This window comes from Pseudomicrostroma glucosiphilum (genome assembly GCF_003144135.1).
Source record: "Pseudomicrostroma glucosiphilum strain MCA 4718 unplaced genomic scaffold BCV69scaffold_14, whole genome shotgun sequence".
Taxonomy (NCBI): domain Eukaryota; kingdom Fungi; phylum Basidiomycota; class Exobasidiomycetes; order Microstromatales; family Microstromataceae; genus Microstroma; species Microstroma glucosiphilum.
This window is the reverse complement of record NW_020289926.1, coordinates 274,072-292,669: the sequence shown is the minus strand read 5'-3', so window position 1 is coordinate 292,669 and position 18,598 is coordinate 274,072. Positions and strand designations below refer to the sequence as shown.

The following is an 18,598-nucleotide window of genomic DNA, read 5'->3' as shown; positions in this document are numbered from 1 at the left end:
GTCAGGGGCGCGGATCCAGGAGTTGCTACTTGGCCGTGTGGCAGCCTTTGTATTGTTCCTGATTGCTGCCCGCTTTGCTCCCAGGCAATCACATCAATGCCGATCGCCAGGTCCCTACATTGCTACACTTCCATTCCGTATACCAGCCCACATCTTCGTGGATAGGAGCCTTGCAGTCCGAACGTATAGCTCAAAGCTTTCAGCCACTGGCAGGACGGCACCCCACGGCCATCTGCAACAGACTTTCACAGACCATAAAGGCAGACGCCGGCTCTTCTTCTCCAGATACTATCTTGGCATCGCCCGCATGTCCCCGATCGCCCCGAGGTCACCTTAGCGCCCCTTGCTCCTACCTTGATCAAGCTACAGCGCCTAGGCCATCGCTGTTCCCCCACACCGAGCGATGTTCCTCCCCCGCACAGCCTCGACCACCTCCCTCTCGACCCTCTCCTCCTTTCGGACTACCGACACCCATGCGCGGCCAATCCTGCCCGGAAGCTCCATCGGCTGGTCCAATGCAACGACGGCTTCCAGTACAATCAACGTCTCGGCTCAGGTGCATTACTCGCTCTTGGCTTCGCGATACAGGCTTCTCAGCGCTCAGAAAGGCCTGGGGATCGCAGCAGGAGCTCAGGGGCTCGTTGAGCAGGATCTGAGTGGCAGGACAAGGGGAGAAGGAAGCTCGACTGGCAATTCTGCCGGAGGCCCCTCTGACCAGGCGAAGAAGGCGGCCACTGCCAACTTGCAGAATCTCTTTGCCGGGACAAGGGCAAGAGCAACCTCTAGTGCCTCGCAGGCAGGACCCTCGTCTGTGCCTCTCACGGCTGTACAAACCTCGGACTCTGCTCGGGACTTTGCGGGAAGTACAGGGAGAAGCGCTGCATCGCATTCAGGTCGACATGGAAGCACGAGAAGCTATGCTAAGGAGCGTCTGAAAGTCCAGGAGGTAACGGAAGAGGTCATCGAAGCTGCGACAGATACTGGAAGATTAAAGTGGGAAGCAAAGGTGAGTGAGGCCCCTTGGCGATTGCTTCTAAGACCTTTGGCTGAGATGGTCTCCCTTTGTGGACGACAGGCTGCTCTCCTCTCTGCTTCGCCGTCGCTGGCTCTGCTTCTGCTGATACGAGCGGCCACCCTTGGAAGCGTCTCCGCCTGCATCTCACTTTCCGCCCTTTACACCACTGGAGTCAGTCGAGGTGTTGAGCCTCCTGTGACTCTTGTCTATCGAGAGCCTCTCGCCGCTCTTGCTTGGGCTCTGGAGGCAGTCAGGCTACTCAGACGGAGAATGGAAAAGGTCAGACGGTCAGATGGCGGATCTGGTCAACGGACTCGAGTGGCACAGAAGCAGACTCAGGAGAAGGATGCTCTAGATCAAGTTGCAAAGATATTAGCGCTGATAGAGAGGCTGCTCAGGACGAAGGAGGTAGCAGCCGATCTAGGCCGCTCAGGAGCCGATAGGGCCGGAACGACTGACGGGGATATCAGACTGCCCGATCTCCGTCGTCTCCAGGCTAGAGGGAGGAAGCGGACCACAGAGACATTTGCCGAGGGTCTTGTCGATCCCGCAAGCGAAACGTTCCCTCAGCTATGGCCTTCAATGCTAGAAGCACGACTCTGGCTAGAGGCAGAGTTGTCATTCCTGACCGAGAGCAGATACCCTCAGAGCGATGCCTCTAATCGAGGACCTGATGACGAGAGTGCAGACGAACTACCGGCACTCATACACGTTGCAAGGGTTCATGTCGCAATCGTCAAAGCATTAGCATTGACCTATTCGATCTGCAAAGTAGGCGTGCTAGAAGACAAGACCATACCTAGCCTCCGCAGTGCTTGGAAGCTCGGAGAGACGGACGGATTACCGATTACGGTAACTGACGAAATTCGACAGGTTGTCGCTACAGCGGACGGCCTGATCCAGGAGCTACAAGACGGGGCAGTGGAAGGTGAAACGAAGACTGTCCAAGAAGCAGGACGCCGCCTTTGGGAGCGCCTTGACAAGACACTTCCAGAGTCTGTTGTGCCCGTGTTGGAGCATGTAGAGACCCGATCTACAGCAAGACCAAACCCTCAGATGTCGTTGCAAACTACCGCACGAGGACGCAACATACCAACGCTACGCAGCACGAAGCAGCGGCGACGCTCTCTGGAGACACTAGCACCTGTTACAGCTGAAGACGCTCGTGCCCAACAGCCAGTGCTACTGAGAGCCCCTACATCGCCGGCAAAAGACCGTAGTTCTAGCGTGGCAGTGGATCCTACTATCTCCGTGCCTGGTCGCTTTGTGAATCTGCCTTCTACGTCATCTTCCCATCGTCTGCGGACCAGAACGATCAGCTATGCAGGACCAAACAGCAAGCCTTCTGAATCTCTCCTATCCGCACCAACAAAGGTCTCGAGTCGTTCAACGAAGCTCGGTCGCACTTCCGAATTGGAGGGTCCCAGTCCATCTTATTTGCATCACTTTGGCGCACCCGCAGGACCGGCTGACAAGCAGCTAGTGAGACGACCTTCCTCGGTCATGTCTGACTCGCCATCCCTCCTCTTTGGTGATCAAGGGGAGGATCCATTGGAGCCCTTGGTTTCGCTGGGGCTGCCGAGCTCGTCACGCCGTGGAGGTGGAAACCCCGAACAGCGCCGGACAACTGATCCGACAGCACTCACTTCGAGGCGTGGGACAGTGACAAGCCTGTATGGAGAACCGTCGGTCACTACGCAAACTGTGACTACGTCTGGCACGTCGTCAACAGCTTACGGCCACGTAGACTCCAGTGGTCTGTTCGATCCCACAGCATCTCTGAGGGAGACGCAGGTACGCCGGCGCAGGGCCGACTCTTCTGCCACTGTTGCTACTGGCGTATCGATACGCTCTATGCGAGCTATACATGATGTGAGCAGAGACGAGGAACCCCTTGACGATAGGTCAGACTTGGGAAAGCCGGTACAAGTAGAACAGCCCGTCGCCCGGGCGCCACAAAGCGGCTTCAGGCTACCGCGCTTCCCTTCCATCAGAAGTCTCAGCGACTCCCTTGTTCCGACTGCTTTACGAACAGATGGAAAGGAGAAGGAAAATGTTGATGCATCAGCTCCTCTGCTGACTGAGCGTCTAGAGCGCAAGTTGGCAGAGAGCTACGCTGCGCAACAGCGCTCGACGAGCGGGGGCAAAGTCCCACAAATGCGGCGGCAAGATAGCTCGCAATCCCTCGCCAGCCACTTCTCGACGACCAGTCGAAGGACGGGTCTGGCTTCGCTTCGAGCACCGAGCTTCTACCCTGCTACTGGCCAGGGTAGAGGCGTAGCGCCTAGTCTAGCTTTCTTGCCCCCGGGCAGACTTGTGACAGGTGCTACACTGGCGACGACGGCTGAGAACGCCGAGCTTGGTCCTTCGAGCATGAGGAACAAGCCGACGACAGCAGTTGGCAACGGCAGCGGCAGCGGCAGCGTGAGGCAAGCTAGCGGGAAAGGCGCTTCGGCTTTGAGCACGTTGCGAGCCCTCAGGACGAACACCAGCGTGCCAGTCGCTGCTGTTGCATCTACCCACACCGACTCCGCCGTGCCGGCGGGTGTAGCTAGCAACAAAGGCCACGAGCAGACTTCTCAGCACGCCAGTAGAGGCTCTCGCGCATTCGCAGGAATCGACCCAACCAGTCGCAAGACGTATGCCACTGGCAACAGCAATGGGGCCAGCAGTGCAGGTCATAGCACACCTGCATCCCCTTCACGCCCGAGTGCAGCCTCCATCACCGCCATCAAGTCACCCCTGTCTGGCGCTTCCCCACCAACATCCCCTCGTCCACCATCAGACCGAACCTCTTCCCATCGCAGCTGCGACGTGCTGGATCCTGCTCTAGCGGAAGCAGAGGAGGCATCCCGCCTCAAGACCACTACTGGCTGTCATCTATGTGGAGTGAGGTGCGTGAACGCGCCGCTGGATCGAAAGGGACGGAAATTCTGTTCGAGGACATGCAGAGTGGAAATGAAGAAGAGGGAAAAGGCCGAGGATGGAAGTAGTAGCACGGCTTCTTCGTCGTCGCAAGCGGCACATGTGTCTTCTCTGGTCTCTGCCAAGAGCTGAGCTCGGCTCCCACAATGTATATAATGTAGACTAGAATCGATAGAGGAAGACATTGAGGTAAATTTTCCATAGTAGCTTGCTGTATTCTCGGGTGTGGGTTAAGCAAAAAGCAAATGGCTTCGGTCGGGATCGAACCGACGACTTTCAGCGTCCAAAGAGTAATCTGTAAAGCTGACACTCTAACCAACTGAGTTACGAAACCCCGACAATGCGAGATCCGAAAAGTCGCAAATAATCGTACATATACCCTCGAGATCTCACCCGCGATGATGCACGTTGTGACTTTTTGCCTCTCCCGCGGCTCCTCTGGTCCGCTCCCAACAGGCGGCTGTTGTACTCTTGACGCCATCACTCCACGCCGCACACCGCACTCTACTCAGCATGGCGTCAATGATGGAAGCATCGATACGAGAGACCGCCATGCTTGCACTGCGAGTCAGGTCGCCTCCCAGAGCCTCTACCAGCCATCTGCTGTCCCAAACCATGGCTCAGCCGGCGGGTAGGGCTCCCGACGTGGCACGTTCCTTCTCCAGCACGCCCAGAGCAGCGATACGAATGGTGGGCTCGCAACCTCTTCTGCGGACGGCCTTCGACAGCCGACCTTTATCGCTGCCTCACAGCATACTGCGTCTCTCAAGAGCGTCCCCTTTCACACGGTCGATGCAGCCCTCGGCCTCTCGATACGCCTCCTCCTCTTCCTCTTCCTCCTCTTCTTCCTCTGGCTCAGCAGAAGAGGACTCGGGTCCGTCGGGCAATCCCTCGTTTCGTCAACGGATGCGCTATCTCTGGAAGCGGTACGGCTGGTGGGCATTTGGAGTGTACAATCTCTGGTCTCTTGCCGACTTCTCGCTAGCCTGGGCTGTGATTCACCTCTTCGGCGCAGACTATATCCGGGACGTAGAGACAAAGGTCAGGGAGGCGGTAGGACTCAAGGAGAGGGACACAGCAGACGAGGAGCTGGCTGTCTGGCCGCTACCAGGTCAGACCCCTGCCGTGGTGGAAGGGGTGCTGGGAGGACCTGGAGCTGCCAAGGGTGGTAACAACGAGGATGCTGGGAAGCTCGCAGCGGATACCTTGACAAAGGGGTCGGATGAGGCAACAGCTGCAGCGGGCGCCACTGCTTCACAGAAGAACAAGGGAGGATCATCAACACTGTGGACAGAAGCAGTACTTGCCTACACCATCCACAAGACATTGCTGCTTCCCTTCCGTGTCATGGGCACGGGAGCTCTGACACCAAGCTTCGTGGTGAGTACTTGGAGGTGACTAGCCACCTTGACTGCCTGGCCGAGTGCTTCACTGACACCTCTCTTGACCTCGCTTCTTTCACTGCAGAAACTCATGGTCCGACTGGGATGGGCCAAGCCGCTGCCTCCTTCGGGCACCGTAGCAGTTGTAGCAAAGGTCAGCTCGTCAGCGGCATCGCTTGCCTCCTCGGGTGCCCAACGAGCGGCAAAGGGTGCTGCTGCTGCTGTGAAGAAGTAGGGGTCTGAAGACGTCAGTCGAGTGCACATCATTTCGAGGAGAGTCAGAAGGGCCAAAAGTGTCCTGGTATACTGAAAGGAGGCTCGGCATCTCGCAACCTACACGGGATAGCCGTGCGGTTAAAGGCGGCGTAGTAGTCAGCCATCATAGTCATCACTCACACCAAAATCGAAGCGAACCTTTCTGCCGATACTGGGGAAGTCGTCGAGGCAATTGATCATCATTACAAGGCTTTGTATAGCCTGAGGGTCGTGAGATGGCCGACGATGTCGGAGGAGAGTGCAGTGCAAAAGCTAACAAATACAACACAGAAAGGGAGAGTACGGTCCAACGGAACTTGAGAAGGTATAGAAGGGACAGTCGCGTCCGATTTTGTCTGCCACTGCCTTTGCTGCAGGGGAAGCCTCACAGCAGCGAAAGAGCGCCGAGGAGTGCTGCTGCCATTCCAACGATGGCCATTGCCTCGTACCTTCCGGCGAAGAGTCCCAAGGCACCCGAAGTTGTGATCAGATAGCTGTTATTTTTCGTGCCGATTCCGATTGTACTGCTCAACGGGGTGAAACCATGCATAAGATCAGAGTTTCCACTGCTCAAATCGGAGCAGCTTGGTATGATGCATTGCTCGGTTGCATTATAGTCGGCCTGTGTGCGTTGGTAGCAAGTGGAGACGTTCCAGGTCGAGCAGCAGGACATTGCCAAGGTGGCCGTCCAGGAGGCTGATTGCCCGCGACCCATATTGCCGGTCATGGAGCATACGTTGGTGGTATCGTCCCGGGCTGCGAGATGCACGTTGCTGTGATCACAAAGGGGAGAAAGGAGGCCAAGAGTCAGCGACCCTTACTTTCTTGTGTAGCAGTAAGTGACATTGTCTATCGAGTACTCACCCCTCGCCCTTCAATGACCTTTCGAATAGTCCGGCCCTTGCCTCCCTTGCAGCAACATTCATTCCCGTCGGGTGTGCGGCAACACCTTGGGCGGCCAGCAGAAAGAGAAGGGAGGAGAGGAGAGACAGCAGGGACAGTGTCATGGTAAGACGCATCTTGTGCGTTTAATTGCGACACCAGCGTCTGAAGAGAAGGCGCTGACAGTGGCGGTGCACTCAGGGAGGTCCTCAGAAGGCTGACGTGATGATGCTCCGCAGTGGCAAGAAGGGATCGTATTCGCTGCCGTCTGCGTCCGGTACGGAAGGAAGGCGCAAGGGATACAGAAGATGGTGAAAGAGGAGACAGTAGGGGCGGAGGGAGGGAGGGAGAGTCGATCAGTGGCAGATCTCGGCCCATGGGGTCATAAGCCTGAGGGCAGGCAGGATGACCACGAGCGCGTGAAGGGCGACTGCGTGTGTGCGTCGCGGGGAATCCGGGGAGGAGGGGCAGGTAGGCAGTGGGCCAGGGGTCAGTCACGGCTCCCACTCGCTTGGGCTTTTCCAATTCTTCTCACACAGAAGCCTGGCTGTGAACTTACCTGCTTGGCCCCTTGCCGGCCGGCTCCTCGGCCACTCTGCATCGATAGGCAGCCAGCAGCCGTCAATCGGCACGAGCGGAACGTTTCAATTGCCGACGCAGCGACGCCACGGCCGCGAGTCAGGAACCACGGATCGGGCCCCCTCTGGGTTCCAGGCCGGAACGGAAGGAGGTGGACGAGTGGAGCGGGAAGAAGTTGCACCGCGAGAGGAAAGCAGGCAGCCCACTTCTTCTCAACCAAGGCTGCCACTCTCCAAGCTTCACGATGCTCACATTGGCGCTGCCGACTCTTGTGAGGGCCCTTCAGCCACGATGCGCAACAGGCGTACATTCGACGTCTGTCGCTGCATCTTGGCTAAGGCAGCAGGCTCGGCTGAAGAGTACCCTCAGCACCATCAAGCCAAGCCCAGACGCTCCCCGTCAAGTCCCTACGCCTATCATGTTCTTGGCGGCGCAGGCTTTCCAAGACGGGGCACAAGCGAAGGACTTGTATTCGGCTTTCATCCAACACTTCTCTGCACAGGGCTACGAGAGCATCGTCATTGACCTTGACCCGGACGATGTGAAAGGCAAGACTACCTCCAAGGACATCCTCGACGCTTACGAAAGGGACATGAGCTCGCTGCTCCGTACCGCCTCCCCCTTCCCACCAGTCCTATTCACCGGATACCTCTCCAGCTTGATCGCAGAGCAGTACGCCTCTTCGCATCCCCTTTCCTCCCTTCTCCTCCTCGACCCGCCCCTCTCCTCGTCGAGGGCGCACAAAGCCCATCAGGCTCTTCTCCCTACTCCCTTCGAAGAGTACAACTTTGAGCCACGCTTCCCTTGCAGAGTCATTTGGTCTTCCAAAGAAATTGCAAGGCAGAAGACCGAATCTATACCGTGGTACGAGGCTCATCGGATCGAGCATGCAGAGGAGGAGAAGGCGGGGGAGGCACTGGATAAGATCGTTTGGGAGGATGTGGACAAGGAGGGTCCAGAAGAAGTTCAGAAGTGGTTGGAGGAAGAGTGCGGCGTGTGAGTGTGAGTGACGGCGGGCGGATGTAAGAATCATCAACTCATGGCTAGAGGTGCTGACTACGGCCCCACCCATTGCGCCTACTAGCCTTGAGTCACCGGACCCTGACATGATAGCGGTCGCAAGTGCAAGTGCAAGGGAAGAGGAGACGGAACGTGACGAAGACGAAGAGGAGCAATTCGAGGAGGATGAAGCAGAGCAGACTTCGTCTCTCGCATCATCTCGCTCAGCATCTCGCTCTGCGTCCGGAAGTCAAGGAACTCTCTCTGGTCGCTTTCTCCTCCCAGATAATCAACTGCCCGAATGGTTCACCTCTTCCACGCACTACAAATTCACAAACTCCCGCAAGCTACCTTTAGAGCTCGACGAGTCGCACTTGAGGGAGACATTCAACCGGGGCGGAGGCAAGGGGGGCCAGGCTATCAATAAGAACAAGAGCCGGTGCGATTTGCTTCATCTACCGACGGGCGCAATTGTGCGGTGCCAGGAGGAGAGGGCTTTGGAGAGGAATAGAATACTCGCCAGGAGAAGAATGAGCGTACTGCTTGAAGAGGGATTGAGAGCTAGTCAGGTAGCGGGCGTGAGAGGTGGTGACATTGACGATGGTACTGCGTCCAGCGCCGGCGGTGGCAGCGGAGCACGAGCCGGACTTGGCGATGCGAAGATGAGCGTAAAGGAGAAGGCTAGAGAGAAGGAGAGGAAGAAGAAGCTCAACAAGAAGAAGAAGCAGAAGAAGAGGATGAACGAGAAGCTGGAAGCGGAGGCGCAGGAGACTGAGGGGACGCTCGGATGAGACTCACGATCTGCGCTTGCACCAATCTATGATACCCGCCTCGTTGCCGTAGCAACAAGGCCCAATGCATTGCTTTCGATCATTCTATATACTGCGTGCTGTGTGTCGAAAACGCCCTGTGTAATCGCAAGAATGTGTGCAGACCTCTACACGTACTACTTTTCACTGCTATTTCTTTCCACCTTCAAGCTCTCCAAACCTTCCGATAGTTGATGAATAGGGTCCACCTCAGTCGTCCGAGAAGCACTTTCTTCTCTCGGTTTAGCTGGAGCAGTCTTGGCGGCTGAGATAGCTGTAGCTGGACCTCTGCGCCAGCTCTGTGCCTCTGAACCAGAAGAAGGAGGAAGACGAGGGCCAGCACGTCTGTTCGGGCCCTCCCCACTCTTGGTGTCCTGTACCCCCCTTGGTAAGCGTCCAGTGTCTCTTGTCTTTGCAGATGCTTCTGACCTCTCATCTCGAGCAGCAGAGGGCGTACTACCCCATGTGGACGTTGACCTGCCTTCTCTGGGCCTGTCTTGTGTCGTGACCCCTCCCATTGCCCTCGCGAAGAGTCCGCGGGGAGGTGCCGCCCTAGCTGCAGACGGTGACGCAGCAGGGCCGGCAGTTCCTTCAGACTTGTTGGGCTTATCGAGATTCAATGAAGCAGGAGGCTCATCGACCTTCACGGGACGCTCTTCCCGTGCTTCAGACCCCTGAATACTCTCTGTAGATGAAAGCTTGCTCTCGACTACTTCTCTGCCTTGCTGCTCCCGGCGTCGGGGATTGAGTCCGACGAGCGTCGAAGAGTACCGGCTGCTGCTACCACCCGAGGCAGGGGACGTAGCAGCTGCTACCCAGCTCGCTGAGCCCGGAACTCCCGTCCCCAAACCCGAAGCAGCTCGCCGGGCATCTTCCTCCATCAAGCGCTTGGAGCGAAAGCGGGCGATGTCCTCTTGTGGAGTGTAGCCTGGCTTGACTTTGCGCTCTTTCCGGAGGCTGAGAAAGGAGAAAGAAGCACACAAATGGTTCAGAGGTTTGAAGCTGAATTCAGCACTGGACAGAACCGAGGCATGCTCACCTTCCATCGGCTCTCCTGCTCTGTGGTATACTTCTCGTCTGCGTCTCTTCATCGTGGACGATGCCGGATGCAGATGTACGCTGTGGGGACGACACCGATGTAGTGGACGCAGGGCCACTCATACCTCTGAAAGGCAGAAGTTGGGCAGCGAGCGGCGTTGGTCGCTGGGTGATGGTCCATCGGAAGGAAGTGTAGCAATAGAGTGAGGACGGAAGCAGCTGCAGCGAATTGAAGCTCCGCCTCCGCCTTTCCGAAGTGTGGTCCGTTGATGCAAGCGATCAGTCGATCGATCACCTTTGCTTCCACACTCGACGTTGTCTCTCATTGCTACATCTCAACAGAGTCGCCCTGCAGACGTTTGTCGTTCGCAATGGCGGGCACTTCTTCATCCTCGTCTGCTCCGCTGCCGACGTCGCAACAGATTCAACAGTCGATTCAACAACTGTCCTACCTCTCCACCCTTCTCGACTCTTCCGCTTCCAAACAAGTCGATGACCCCACCCAAGCACCGCAATCCTCCGAGTCGCGTTTCCCTGGTCTGGTAGAGATTCTACCTCACCTCCTCGCTCCACTCACCGATCTCACTCGTCTTCAGGCAGCAGCATCCACCGCAGATCGGCGTACTAGTGCCAACGGGTCCAATGGGAAGAAGCCAAATGCTTCCGCATCTCTAACTACCAACATTCAGCCAAGTCCCTCCCTCGCAACGTACCGGCCACTAGCTTCGCAAGTGTCGTCCATCTTGTCGCAACTGATGACTGGAGTACGGGATGAGACGGGCGAAGGAGTGAGGGAAGCAATACGCATCGCTGAGGATGTTCTTGATTCTCAGAGCGGCAAGAGGGGTAGGGAGGGCGCAGAGCTGACTAGGGAAGAGAAGAAGGAGATCATCCTCAGCAGGAGGAGGAAGCGAAGGGCTACGGCGCAGGCACGGCTCGATGCAGGAGTTCCAGCTCCTTTGCCCATCGCCTCGACGAGCTCCCCGAAGACACCGAAAACGCTGTCCTTCGACACCTTGATCAAGTCAGTCCTATCCTCAGAGGGAGAGACAGCCTCAGAGGTTGAGGGTCATCCTTCAGCAGAATCCATACGGGCTTCCATCAACACCCGGCTGGAGAGCATACGCAGCAATTGCAAATCCTTTGACAAGTTGCTAGCCGAGCAGCCGCCAAGTACCAACAACGCTACATCGGCTCCGACTGCTCCAAAGAAGAAGACGGAGAGGCCCCGCATCTGGATCGCTCAGCTGGTTGCCGACGACCAGGAGAGCGCAGATGCGGGTTCGAGCCGCAAGCTCTGCCATGGCATCATCCGTGTTCGGCTGCCAGAGGTAGGCGATGGGCTATTATGGTTCGAGTGCAAGGGCAGGGATGCGGGATGGGTAAGCCACATCACAAAAGTCAATCTGCGTACCAGTGCGGAGATCGAAGCTGGGGAAGTACTGATCAAGACGAAGGTGAGTGATCAAAGACGGGATGCCGGGTCATCCGCTTCTCCATCATTCTCAGCCGCATCGTAATCTGACCTCTACCTCGATTTCCTCCTCTAACGCACAGGGCATCTCGCATCTGCATCTGCCTTCGTCAAGTGCCATGCTACGAGAGGTGACTATGCACATGCTCCGTCGGATCGCCTGGTGCAAAGGAAGCCAAGATCCTCTATCCTCCATCACAGAAATAGTGCTCCGCATCCTTGCTGTCCGATCGCTGTACAGGCAGCCTCCGCCAACGCTGGAACAGCTCAGTCTCACGCGAAAACAGGACGAGCAGCTCAAGATGCTCACGGGTGTAGAAATGGCTACGCAACAAGACAAGGAGAAGCACATTGGCGTTGCAGGCTGGCTGGATCCAAGGGCAGAAGCAGACGGAGCAGCAGACAGTGTCGGCATCCGATGGGCTTGGTGTGTCGGGGAAGGAGAAGACGGAGGATATGTTGGGGGTGGTCAATGGTTGGCCTTTGTCAACTGAGCCTGTGCCCTGAACACATCATCCATTGTGCGTTGTCTCTCGCGTGAACACTTCTGACATTCAGCGCCAGCCCGTGAGCATGAGCAGGAAGGGCAGGTGTCGCGGGGCGGGCGGGACGTGGCAGGCGAGGCCGACGCGCAAAGTGGCTTGGGAAGACGCGCCAAATGTTCGCGTTGAGTGGCGCGTTCGGAAGGGGAACACACGCCTTCTTTGATTGCCGCCTTGGTCGAGCGCTCCTCTCCCCACTTACTCTCTCCATCACCATCCTCACCCATCGAACCCATCCCGATCCCCGCCTATACCCTACGATCTCTGCATATTGACGCTACAGCAACGAAAATTTCCTCTCCTTCCCTCTACTCTATCACCTGCTCTTGGGCTATCACCCCACCTTCCCTAAGCTCAGCTCGATCCGCCGTCCAGCATGGCCGCAACAGCAGGCCCCATTCTCCCCGTCATCAAGCTCGACATCAACTACACCGATGAGCGCGAGAAGATCACCGACTTCCTCACAGGCTTCAAGGGTGCTGTACCTTCTAAGCGACAGTCCCAGTCTGCTATGCTAGATTTCGGAGACGAGGAGGATGAAGAGGACGACGGAGAGGGGGATCTGGAGGAGGAGATGGATGAGATGGATATTGGCACTTCGACGAGGAGTGGTGCTAATGGTGCTAATGGAGCTGGAGGTGGAAAGGGGAAGAACGCTCTGAAGTACATGGGACAGCTGGTGAGTGCAATGCTTAAGAAGCGCACCCTGATCGAAAGGGCTCATCGTACTAACGGCGGCACTTGCGACTCGTTCATCAGCAACGCATTGCCAACCGCGAACAGGACAGTCTGGTCATCGATCTCAACGATGTAGTCAGCGTGAGTGTACGAAAGCGGGACGCTCTTATGCCCCCTACAGCGACTGACCACGCCTGAACGCATCATGTTTTGCCTTCTAGCACAAGAACTCTACCTCGAAGGAAGGTGGCAGGCAACTTGCCCACTCGATCATTGACAACACCCGCCACTACACAGAGCTCTTCTCGGAGATTGTCGACAAAATCATGCCCGAGGCTACAAAGGACATCTCACACAAGGACGACGTCTTGGACGTCATCATGCACCAGCGAAGGGAGAGGAATGCTAGGGCTCAGAATATCTCAACCCTCGACATGACCGGCCCAGAGATAGATGAATCACAAGCGGCATTGCGTGAGGCGGAGAGCGCTCCTTTCCCTCCAGCTCTTCTACGAAGATACCAGCTTTACTTTGCGCCCCTCAAGAACGCCCCACACATGGCAGTGCGCTCTGTCAAGGGTGCTCATCTAGGCAAGCTCATCACCATTCGAGGAATCGTCACCAGAGTTTCGGAAGTCAAGCCCTACCTTCTTGTCGACGCCTACGCTTGTGACAACTGCGGTGCTGAAATCTTCCAGGAAGTGGTGGGACGCTCTTACATGCCTCTCGTCGAGTGCCCAAGTGCCAAATGCACAACGAATCGTGTCAAGGGATCCCTCTTTCAACAGACGAGGGCTAGCAAGTTCGTACCCTTCCAGGAGGTAAAGGTGCAAGAGATGGCCGACCAGGTCCCTATCGGTCACATTCCCAGGACTATGACCATCCATTTGTACGGCCCTCTGACTCGCTCGCTGAGCCCAGGAGACGTAGCAGACGTCGGTGGTATTTTCCTGCCGACCCCTTATACCGGCTTCAAGGCTGTAAGGGCTGGTCTTCTGACCGACACCTATCTCGACGCTCAGCACGTTCACCAGCTCAAGAAGCAATATGACGCCATGGAGCTCACGCCAGAGATTGAGGCCGAGATCTCTGAGCTGAAGACCGACCCTGCTCTGTATGCAAAGCTCGCCGCCTCGATTGCGCCTGAAATCTACGGTCACGAGGATGTCAAGAAGTGCCTTTTGCTCTTGCTAGTAGGAGGTGTCAGCAAGACTGTTGGTGATGGTATGAAGATTAGAGGTGACATCAACGTCTGCTTGATGGGAGACCCAGGAGTGGCCAAGTCTCAGCTGCTCAAGTACATCTCCAAGGTTGCACCTCGAGGAGTCTACACCACTGGTCGTGGTTCCTCGGGTGTCGGTCTGACAGCCGCGGTCATGAGGGACCCGGTGACGGACGAGATGGTCCTTGAAGGAGGAGCCCTGGTCTTGGCAGACAACGGTATTGCCTGCATTGACGAGTTTGACAAGATGGAAGAGTCAGACAGGACTGCAATTCACGAAGTGATGGAACAGCAGACGATCAGTATCTCCAAGGCTGGAATCTCCACAACGCTCAATGCCCGGACATCAATCCTGGCTGCAGCCAACCCTCTCTACGGTCGATACAACCCTCGCGTATCTCCAGTGGACAACATCAATCTGCCTGCTGCTCTGCTCTCTCGATTCGACGTTCTCTTCCTCATCTTGGACACACCGTCGAGGGAAGATGACGAGCGATTGGCTCAGCACGTTGCCTATGTGCACATGCACTCGGAGCACCCGCCCATCGAGCACGAGCCTCTGGACCCGCTGGTGATGCGACACTACATTGCCCTCGCCCGCCAGAAGAGGCCAACCGTCCCCAAGGCGGTGAGCGAGTACGTGGTAGGAGCATACGTGAAGCTGCGAGCACAAGGCAAGGAAGACGAGGAGCGTGACCACGCCTACTCGTACACCTCTGCCAGGACCTTGCTGGGTGTCTTGCGCCTGTCGCAAGCTCTAGCGCGCCTCAGATTCGCAGACGTGGTGGAGCTGGCGGATGTGGACGAGGCGCTGCGTCTGATGGACGTCTCCAAGGCTTCCCTTCACGCCGACGGAGTGGCAAGGAGAGGCAAGGACGACGAGGTCAATGATCACAGCCCTGTCAGCAAGATCTACAGGATCATCCGAGATATGGCCATGGTCGCTTCTGCCACTGCTCGCGAGGAGCAGGAGAGCCTCAGGGCCAGGGCGGCGGAGAGGAGAAGGAGGCGAGGCTCCAGAAGAGGTGGTGACGCAATGGAGGTTGACGAGGACCAAGACGAGGAGGACGAGGTGGACACACAAGCACTATTGGACTCGCAAGGCGCGTCTCTGAGTGATGGTCCAGGAGAGCTGTTGATCAGAGATGTCAGGGATCGTATTCTGGCCAGTGGGTGGGTCGAGGATCAGCTACAGGAGTGTCTACGAGAGTACGAAGACCTGGGCGTGTTGCAGGTGACAGGGAACAGGTTGGTCTTCCTGTAGAGTAGGGCACGCGTTCTGGCCGATAATTTCCTTGTCTCCTCCTCTCCGTTCTTGCCTGTTTCTTCGGTCACGCTGGTTCGATGCATGTTATTCTAGACCCCACATCTTCCTATTTCGCGGCCGTGTACCCCGCATTTCGATGTGTCCGCTCGGGGGAAAGAGCTGCCATACATCCTACCTGCATCTGTCGGCGATTGCGTACAGTAGCTTATGCACGCTGAGACGCAGGCCAGGCGCCAGGGCGGACGTCTGGGAAGCCGTGGGGGCGTGTCGCGTGGCTCTGGGAAAGAGTGCGCGGTGACGGCGTGGACAGTGGCGAAGTGCCTGTGGCTGCGCTGCGAGGTCGTCTGCAGGGCAAAATCCCCCTGGTGGGCGTGGTTATCGTCATCGTCGTCATCCCATCGTCATACCACCTTTGCCCCCTTTCCACTCCACTCCCGTCATCCGCCCACTCGCGACTTGGCAGCAAAGTCACATCCGACAGCCAGCCCTTGGTAAGTTCAATCACAAGCGAGTCCATCTCGCAAGGGTCCTCTCTCTCTCACGCTCCGCATCCTCAGCCTAGCCTGGATGACCTGGGCGGATGGATGGGTCGGGTCGAATAGCAAGCGAGGCCAATGCCACAGCACACTCTGACGTCGCGAAAGCCTGTTCCGCGTCTCCTCCCCTGACTGTCCGCACAGCTCTCCCCCGCACGTCGTCATCGTCATCGCCTTCGGGCTTGAAGCACTGACAGATTGGTTGATTGATAGATCGATCGGTCGTCGTCGTCATGGCAGCAGCAGCAGCAGCAGCCACGGCTACCAAGGCCACGGGTGAGTAGTCGGTCGCCCTTACGCCCTTATGCATTCTGCACCTGTCCCGATCAGATTGCTTCTGATGGACAGGGCGGATGTTCGATCTGCTACAGGTTACTGAGCCATGTAGCACACTTCTTTCCCCCCTCTTTGATCCCATCGTCACGTCCCTTTCTCCTTGCCGACTTTGTTTCCCGTCTTCTAGCCCAACCGGCGCAGAAAGGTGAGTAGTCCGAATCGAATGCACACGCGTCTTAGGGCGGCGTAAGGAAATGGACGACAGAAGACGACGTCAGGATTTGTCTGCAAGGCACACACGATTAGGCACAGATGCAAATGTCGCCTGTGACGCCTACGTCACATCATTTTCGGCTACTGCATGAGCCGTCACAGTTTTGAGTCGTACCCGAGCAGAGAGGCTTACCATCTGTTTCCTTTTCTTTGTCCCCTTCAGCCGCCCGACCTCCGGCTCGCCCGCAGCCAAAGAACGCGAGGCACGCTCTTGAGCCGAATCCTTTTGAGCAGTCCTTCTCTTCCAAGCCTTCCGACTCTGCCTCTCCCCCGGAAGACTCGGCTTCGACCGCTGGCAAGGCCAAGAGACAGAAGGAGGAAGAAGGCGGACCAGCTTCTAGCGACGATGCCGTGAAGCAAAAGTCTGGGGAACAGAAGCCCGCTTCGTCCTCTACCACGACTCAAGATCCTGCAGCCGCCAAGGCAGGTGCACGCAGCACTACCACTGCTACAGGAGCAGCTGGTGCCAAGAAAGACGCGACTGCTGGCACAAGCACGCCAGACAAGCGAGCACTCCCTCCCGTAGCCTCTCTCACTTCCCCCAACCAAGAGGGCGGCAACGTCTATCCTTGGGGTCCATCAAGTCTGGGCTCTCTTCGAGCCGGTCCTCTCTCTCCTGCTATGCTCACTGGCCCTCAACATCACTTGAGCCATTTGAATCACTTTGATCCATCTACTTTCCGCACTGGATTCACTCCTGACCTGTCCAACTTCAAGACCGGTCTGACTCCACTTGGCAGCGCCAGCGGCTTCCCACCTCCTTCGCCTGGGACAGCCGCTTTCCTCGCAATGGTCAATGGCAATGGACCTCAGATGACGCCCAACACCTTTACCGCCTTGACGAACCACGCATCGTCTCTTATGAACTCTGGCGAACATACTGGCATCACACCGATGCAGTCGGATGTTCGCAGTGGGCAGAACGGCAGCCAGAACCAAGGCGACTTCGACCTCGCCTTCGGACGGCAACAACAGCAACAGGCAGGTGGTGCTGCCAATGCCCGCCAGAAGGCTCAGGGTGGAAAGGCAGCAAATGGCAATGGCGCGTCGTCTGATACAACTTCGCAGGCAGGGAAGCCCGGGCAGTCAAAGCTGCAGTCCAATGGCCAGACCCAAGGCGGTGGTCCCCAAGGAGCTGCCGGCCTCTTCCTGCTAAGTCAAGCGCACCAAGAGCTGTCCAAGCGCGATCAACAACAGGCAGGACAAGGTGGACCGGTTCAACAGCCCAACGGTATGGTCCAAGCTCCACAACCGCAGCCACCCTCGTCCTTCAATGGGCAACAGGGCTCATCAGCTCCTGCTGCGAATGGCAATGCCAGCAAGGGCACCAAGCGCAAGAAGTCGAGTGCCAATGCCAATGCAAGCAGTAGTGGTAACGAAGGCGCGAATGGGAGCGGGGGTAAGGCAGCCTCCTCTGCTGGGCCTGCAGCCGCTGGTGCATCGGCGAAGAATGCAAAGAAGGCCAAGCGCGGGGCGAAGTCGGAATCGGTGGAGGACGAAATCAACGGGAGCGATGGCGAATCTGGAGACGAGTCCAAGTTCGATGGTGAGGGAGGTTCACCTGGCGATGATGAGGAGAAGAGGAAGAACTTCCTGGAGCGCAATCGACAAGCGGCGCTCAAGTGCCGTCAGCGCAAGAAGGCTTGGCTGCAAGACTTGCAGACAAAGGTCGCCTTCTATGAGGCCGAGAATGGTGGCCTGCAAGAGACGGTGGGGGCTTTGAGGAACGAGGTGATGTTCCTCAAGAGTCAGCTGATGCAGATGAGCCAGCATCAGCATCAACAGGCTGGTGGAATGCCCTTGATGCCGCCTGGCATGCTTGGACCGCACTCGCAACAGGGCGGTCCTGGTGTGCATGCGCAGCAGTATGGTCCTCCTCAAGGAGCTCGCGGACCAAGCCAAGGTGCTTCCTACTCTCCTGCGTCCCAGGCTGCTTGAGATGTGGTGCAGTAGGCATTAGCGCGGCTGTGAAATCGTCTCTGGATTCCTTTCCTTTTCTCCACCTTCATACCTTGCATGCTCCATGCTTTCCGTGTACTTGTCACGCTTCTCCAGGTCGACTTGTTGTAAAAATATACGTACCATCCACACCCCGTTTCTGACTCCTGGCTGCACCTGCTCTCCCCTGCCCTTTGTTCCTGCAAATGCCGTCCTGTGTCACCATGAAGAATGTATAGCCGAACGCGTCAGGTGATGCCCTCTACGATCTGGGAGGATGCGAGGTGTTCATGTCAGGGGTCTGCACGCCTGCCTGCGTGGACCCTGACCTTGCCCTGCCGCCTTGGTGCCTTGGTCCCCTGTGCGTTTGTCGCGTGAGTGGACTCCCGCTGCTTGACTTTGTTTGCGGAAGTGGCTGCTTCCGCTTCGGACATTTCTGATCGATTGCAGGGTTCCGCCGTCATAGTCCCGGAGGCGGCGGCGGCGGCGATGGCGGCGGCAGAGGAAC

At 57.1% G+C, this 18,598-nt stretch overlaps 8 protein-coding genes and 1 non-coding gene across 9 annotated transcripts; 6 read left to right on the top strand and 3 right to left on the bottom strand.

Annotated features, from left to right (window-relative positions):
- The first annotated feature begins 68 nt into the window (after window positions 1-68).
- On the top strand, window positions 69-4,144 carry BCV69DRAFT_284787 (hypothetical protein). Its single transcript, XM_025493171.1, has 2 exons — window positions 69-1,006; window positions 1,076-4,144. The coding sequence occupies exons 1-2, from the start codon at window positions 404-406 to the stop codon at window positions 4,070-4,072; spliced, it is 3,600 nt and encodes a 1,199-aa protein (XP_025345964.1). The 5' UTR covers window positions 69-403; the 3' UTR covers window positions 4,073-4,144.
- Window positions 4,145-4,186: 42 nt separating this feature from the next.
- On the bottom strand, window positions 4,187-4,274 carry BCV69DRAFT_t38. Its single transcript has one exon. It is a non-coding gene; the product is annotated as a tRNA-Val (tRNA).
- A 557-nt stretch (window positions 4,275-4,831) lies between these two features.
- BCV69DRAFT_234624 (hypothetical protein) lies at window positions 4,832-5,320 on the top strand (the record flags this gene model as incomplete). Its single annotated transcript, XM_025489891.1, has 2 exons — window positions 4,832-5,035; window positions 5,204-5,320. Coding segments are annotated over 2 exons (321 nt in total), but the record flags the coding sequence as incomplete, so codon positions are not given.
- Window positions 5,321-5,759: 439 nt separating this feature from the next.
- Window positions 5,760-7,049, bottom strand: BCV69DRAFT_284784 (hypothetical protein). The gene is made up of 3 exons (XM_025493170.1): window positions 7,019-7,049; window positions 6,442-6,889; window positions 5,760-6,350 (listed from the first exon to the last, which is right to left on the bottom strand). The coding sequence occupies exons 2-3, from the start codon at window positions 6,594-6,596 to the stop codon at window positions 5,963-5,965; spliced, it is 543 nt and encodes a 180-aa protein (XP_025345962.1). The 5' UTR covers window positions 6,597-6,889; window positions 7,019-7,049; the 3' UTR covers window positions 5,760-5,962.
- Window positions 7,050-7,363: 314 nt separating this feature from the next.
- On the top strand, window positions 7,364-8,798 carry BCV69DRAFT_241975 (hypothetical protein; the record flags this gene model as incomplete). Its single annotated transcript, XM_025490024.1, has 3 exons — window positions 7,364-8,032; window positions 8,220-8,647; window positions 8,723-8,798. Coding segments are annotated over 3 exons (1,173 nt in total), but the record flags the coding sequence as incomplete, so codon positions are not given.
- Window positions 8,799-8,983: 185 nt separating this feature from the next.
- BCV69DRAFT_300956 (hypothetical protein) lies at window positions 8,984-10,007 on the bottom strand (the record flags this gene model as incomplete). The annotated part of the gene is made up of 2 exons (XM_025494509.1): window positions 8,984-9,803; window positions 9,886-10,007. 2 exons carry the CDS (start codon window positions 10,005-10,007, stop codon window positions 8,984-8,986), a joined length of 942 nt encoding a protein of 313 aa, XP_025345960.1.
- A 183-nt stretch (window positions 10,008-10,190) lies between these two features.
- BCV69DRAFT_284782 (hypothetical protein) lies at window positions 10,191-11,887 on the top strand. The gene is made up of 2 exons (XM_025493169.1): window positions 10,191-11,341; window positions 11,442-11,887. Exons 1-2 carry the CDS (start codon window positions 10,256-10,258, stop codon window positions 11,850-11,852), a joined length of 1,497 nt encoding a protein of 498 aa, XP_025345959.1. The 5' UTR covers window positions 10,191-10,255; the 3' UTR covers window positions 11,853-11,887.
- A 264-nt stretch (window positions 11,888-12,151) lies between these two features.
- On the top strand, window positions 12,152-15,212 carry BCV69DRAFT_314361 (putative ATP dependent DNA helicase). Its single transcript, XM_025495108.1, has 3 exons — window positions 12,152-12,579; window positions 12,660-12,719; window positions 12,800-15,212. The coding sequence occupies exons 1-3, from the start codon at window positions 12,277-12,279 to the stop codon at window positions 15,062-15,064; spliced, it is 2,628 nt and encodes an 875-aa protein (XP_025345958.1). The 5' UTR covers window positions 12,152-12,276; the 3' UTR covers window positions 15,065-15,212.
- Window positions 15,213-15,493: 281 nt separating this feature from the next.
- On the top strand, window positions 15,494-18,305 carry BCV69DRAFT_284780 (hypothetical protein). The gene is made up of 3 exons (XM_025493168.1): window positions 15,494-15,879; window positions 16,067-16,084; window positions 16,316-18,305. Exons 1-3 carry the CDS (start codon window positions 15,837-15,839, stop codon window positions 18,088-18,090), a joined length of 1,836 nt encoding a protein of 611 aa, XP_025345957.1. The 5' UTR covers window positions 15,494-15,836; the 3' UTR covers window positions 18,091-18,305.
- Window positions 18,306-18,598: the final 293 nt, after the last annotated feature.